Source organism: Leptonotus elevatus, chromosome 6 (assembly GCF_054856555.1).
Source record: "Leptonotus elevatus isolate MCC_2025b chromosome 6, RoL_Lele_1.0, whole genome shotgun sequence".
In the NCBI taxonomy this organism is placed as follows: Eukaryota; Metazoa; Chordata; class Actinopteri; order Syngnathiformes; family Syngnathidae; genus Leptonotus; species Leptonotus elevatus.
In genome coordinates this window covers 12,747,808-12,752,583 of record NC_141244.1, presented here as the reverse complement: position 1 = coordinate 12,752,583, position 4,776 = coordinate 12,747,808, and the positions used below count along the sequence as shown (strand labels likewise).

The 4,776-nt window shown below is 37.2% G+C and overlaps 1 protein-coding gene across 1 annotated transcript in view; it reads left to right on the top strand.

Moving 5' to 3' along the window:
* Window positions 1-1,847: 1,847 nt before the first annotated feature.
* colec10 (collectin sub-family member 10 (C-type lectin)) overlaps window positions 1,848-4,776 on the top strand; it is an 11,580-nt gene continuing 8,651 nt past the window's right edge. The window contains exon 1 of the mRNA XM_086079456.1: window positions 1,848-2,028. Within this exon, the coding sequence (XP_085935582.1) occupies window positions 1,917-2,028 (112 nt within the window). The 5' untranslated portion in view covers window positions 1,848-1,916. The remainder of the gene's footprint in view (window positions 2,029-4,776) is intronic.

Here is a 4,776-nt window from a genome sequence, read left to right as displayed (position 1 = left end):
GCCAAGAACATGTTGCGCTAACCACAATATCTTCCCTAACTTCCCCTCTTCCAGTGTCTTCTTCTCTAATTGGGCCTCTTGTTTTTTTCAAATGAACTGCCTTTTTATCTATTTCCCTATTTTCCTTCTTCTTCGTGTCGATGTTGCCTTGCCGGTCTGTCAAACACACGTTGTCGTCGGTTCGAGGCTCAAATACGCTTTTAGATCTGATGACATTCAGTGTGATATGAAAAGAAAAACAGAGGACCAAGTCATCCTTGGGTCTGTTTCAATATCAGTGCAGGAGATGGCAAACACACAGCTGAAAAATATGGAACCAATTTCCACTCAAATATGTGAAGGGGTGTGGCATGAGCCAAAGAGGAAATACAATTTTAGAGCAGATCCATGACTTCTTTTTTTTTAACTATCATTCTGACAATTCTAGGAAAACTGCATACATATCTTCTTCCCTTTGCTTTTGGGCTGTTGTCAACAATGATTAAAGGTAACATTAACATGAGCGACAGCACCATTTTATCCACCGCCACTTGCAACTTTTGTCCTTCGCGGGTGAATATAAACTAAACATTAGACCAGCTGAAAGCAGGTCTAAATTGTGGTCCAGGCGGTGTAAGACAATTGTGTTGAATTTGATTGAAGTTTAGGCAGACAGATTGTGAGCTTCACGGATTGGTGGCGGATGTCATTAAATGCATGGGACCTACATTTACAATTTACATAAAATTTAGAGCTGTCAAATGATTCCTTTTTTTAAATGAGATTAATGACATTTTAGAATTTTGATTAATGATGATTAATCACTTAATTAAAAAGGCAAAGAGCAACTGTTATGTGTTCATTATTTCTACTTTTAATGTTATGAGGATGTCTTCAACATGTTTTGGATCCACTGTACTCTCTCATCCTCCTGTTTTTCTAATCAGTTAATTACTTGCATAATTAAAGACCCCAATATTTTGACATTAACAAATATTCTGAATGTCATGCACAAACATTTATTAAATGCTTTACTTTAATTCATGTAGTTATGTTTATTGCTCAACGCAACCTGTGCTACCTTTAACATAACAGTCCGCTTTCAAGCGGTCAGAATTAATATATATATTTTTGTGATGAAGCAATGAGTTAGTGCTTTAACTTTGACAGCACTAAGTATATTTTTATTATTTACTTCCAACAGTCTTTTATGTGGTATTAAAAAAATCAGTAGCTGTTTGCTATAGCAAATTTTGTCGAGTAAATTTTGCTCTGAAAAAGACTATATTCGGTCCCAGTCTAAACAGTAAACTTTATACTCGGAAGAAAGTAAAATATTCCCCCCAAAAAACCCTCTCAGCAGTTGAGGAACAATCACCGAACCTTCAGGTTGGGAGACAGCCAATCTAACCACTCTGCTCTGTGTCAAAATATCGCAGGTGTCCTTGTACTTCCATTTTTTTTTTAATCTCCTTTTGGACACACCAGTGGCTGCTTTCCATGCTGAAGGTTGTGGGATCGTTCCTCAACCATTATGTTTTTGTTGTTGCTTTTTTGTTTTGTTTTTTAGTGTTTGACTCTCTTGATTTGGTGATGCCAAAAAGCGAATTATGCATCTGTGTTTTAATTACCATAAAAGAAAAGTTGAGCAGTCCACCATAGATGATTTTAACATTATTGAATAAAGGCCAGAAGTTGCTGGTTAAGCTTTATGTTAATTACTGCGACTTGAGCTCAGAGCGATGCCAGGCTCTGGTAAGTGTTGTTTGACAATATGACAAGGAGCTGATAAGCCCATGTAAACAAGTGTGTGTGTGCGCGCGCGAATGTGTGTGAAAGAGAGAGAGAGATCTGCTCGTAGTGCTGCACCGACCTGCTGGCCGTTTCTTACATCTCTCAGTAGGCACACAATATTTCTCAACAATTTCCTTTGGTACATGATGGCAAGACACACAACTGGGTTCTTCTTATTTTGTGTTGTGGCAGCATTATGCTATGTTTCCGCATCTCCCCAAGTCTGCAGCAACTCCCTCATACCTGGAGCTAAAGGTAAACACAACCACTTATACAGTATGTTGTTCAGGTCTGCTTTGTTTTAAAGGGTTAAAGTAGTGTATACTTGTGTTAGGTTATTATACAGTAACTCCCGCTATAAATGGGGATTCAGCAATGCAAATACTTTTCCATTCCAGACTGTTGGCTATTTAACAAGTTGGCTTGTCTCTTGTAATTTGGTTGTCTTATTAATGTCAGTATGTGGTCAAATGAAAGACGGAATGGAAAATTCTAAGGAAACACCAAGAATAATTTGGAGGGTCTTTATAGGGCTGTTGATAACGATACCCAGCATGTAATGTCCTGTCGTTTAGCAGCGAGCTGACTGTTACCCCACAGATTTTTAGGAGGGAATGCCTTTCCATTTTACAACATCCAGTAGCTTATTCCCCTGCTGATTCAGACAGAGCCAATAAAACACACACCAGGAAAAGTTAAGCAGCATTTTTTTTCCACGTTTGTGCCAAGAGGACACTAACGTAATGGTGAGATGACGTGGAGAGAGCGAGTGCAGAAGTTAAGACCCGTTTGTGTGCGCGGTGCCAATCGAGACAGCGTGTATTTAGACAGCTGCCGCTAAACATGAACTGATTATTTGGACAAGACTTTCAGATACAAATGACAAATTCATCATATGACAAGGACTTTGCCCATGTTTGCGTATTCTAAGTGCCATCTGATGTGTGGTCCAGGTTTTTGTGGAACACATTACAGTCACGCTTCGTCACTTTTCTCTCGCTGTGCCACTTTTTCAGGCTTCATATTACCTCATACTTTTGCGTCTGCATCCTGTTTTTATTTGGTGACAGGATATGCGTGATGGAACGAGTGTTCGGGATCCAATCAAATGTCACACCATTCTAAACTGACTTAATGCTCACTTGATTGGTTTTAATGTTGCAATATCACTGATACATGTTCGTCAATGTTTAGCTAATTCTCTGGCTTTTGGTGTTTTTTTGTTTTTATTTTGTGAACTAGAAATGGAACTTATTGCAACATCGAAAAGACCGTGGCCGCTTATGATCATACAAACATTATTGTTACCAGTAGTGTTAATTTCGTCAACAAAAACGTAACAACATTTTTTTTTGTCAATGCACATTTTTAACCGGACTAAAACGAGACTAGACAAGACTAAAACCCTCATTAATAAACAATAACTGGGACTAATTCAGTATGCATTTTCGTTGACTAATGAAGACGATACGAAAATGTAATTCACTTAACTTAACTAAAATCTATGGACATTTTAGTTCATGAACAAAAACGAGACGAAAATGATAAGATTTTGTAAATTCTTGTCTCTGCTAATCTGTCACTGTGACACTATCATGTGACACACAGTGACACACCCCTTTCAAATATGCAGCTAGCGAGTGCAACATGCACAAACACATAAAACAGACAAGAGGTGGATTCACGATGAAAGGTTTAAAAAAAAAAGAAAGAAGTAAATTATAGTTATAACGTAACAATAAGCCAACGGCTATAGCGTTCCAACAATGATGTTAATCCGACCGCTAACTAATGCTGGCTAATTTACGAGCTCATAGCATGAAGCAATAGTAGCCACTTGTTGATATACTGTAATTGTATGTGAAGTTGTTTTTCATCAAAAAGATGAGATAATATTTTATGTGAAATAGTTTTAGATTCGAAAAAGGTGAACATAATCTGCTGACAAAAAAATATATACATACAGGGGTAAACTGATTGTCCTGATTAAAACTTGACTAAAACGTTGACAGTTTTTGTTGACTAAAACTAGATGAATAAAATGTTTTCTCGGATTAAAATAAAATGCTAGATTTATAGTCGACTAAAAATGAACTAAATAAAAACGGGATGAGGTTGACTAACTATGATAAAAATTAACAAGTGTGATTGAAACTGGACTAAAACTGAAAATTAACAATAGTTACCAGGCAGATGCTAACATAATAGCCAATAGGCCTAAACTTATTACACTTTACAAATTTATAGGAAAAGTCAATATGTGGTTTGCGCCCCCACCAGTCCAAACACGGCATTCTGATTAATATTACTTCCGTGGCATATGAGTTTATGGCAAAATCTACCCGTTTTTATCAATCTCAGGGGGAGGCCATTTTGCTACTTGCTGTCGAGTGAAAATGAAATCACAGTTGCTCGGGGCTCAGGCAACAACCAATCACGGCTCACCTGTTTTCTGATTTTTGTCATGTGACTTTTGCACGCTGAGCCATGATTGGTCATTACTTGAGTACTGAGCTACTGTGAGGTCATTTTCAGTCAACTGTAAGTAACAAAATGGCCACCCCCTGAGATTAATAACAGGTGTATTTTGCTGCTTTATCTAAACTAGTGGGTATTGTAAAGACATTTTTTGTTGACTACCCCTTTAACTCATCAATTCCAGCAATATCTTTAAAACATGCTACCAGGCAAAGACCTTCCTTTTCCCTCACCAATATGTGTCTGTCGAACGCCTTCAAAGAGTAAATAGATTGACTTTATTTTTGATTTATTATTCAGTGGTTGACTTGCTGTTTGAGCCTGGAATAAATTAATTCACTTTACCGTATTTCTCCTAAGAACTTGAAATTAGGTTACGTCCTAAATTCTAAATTGTTGATGATAAACTGCGGTATATCAGAAATAGCCACACTAATTACCGTCTAAGTCAAACAGAGCCTGAAGTAATTACATAGCATTAAGTAATGTTACTGTGAAGAATTTATTATGGTGTACAGAAAACAA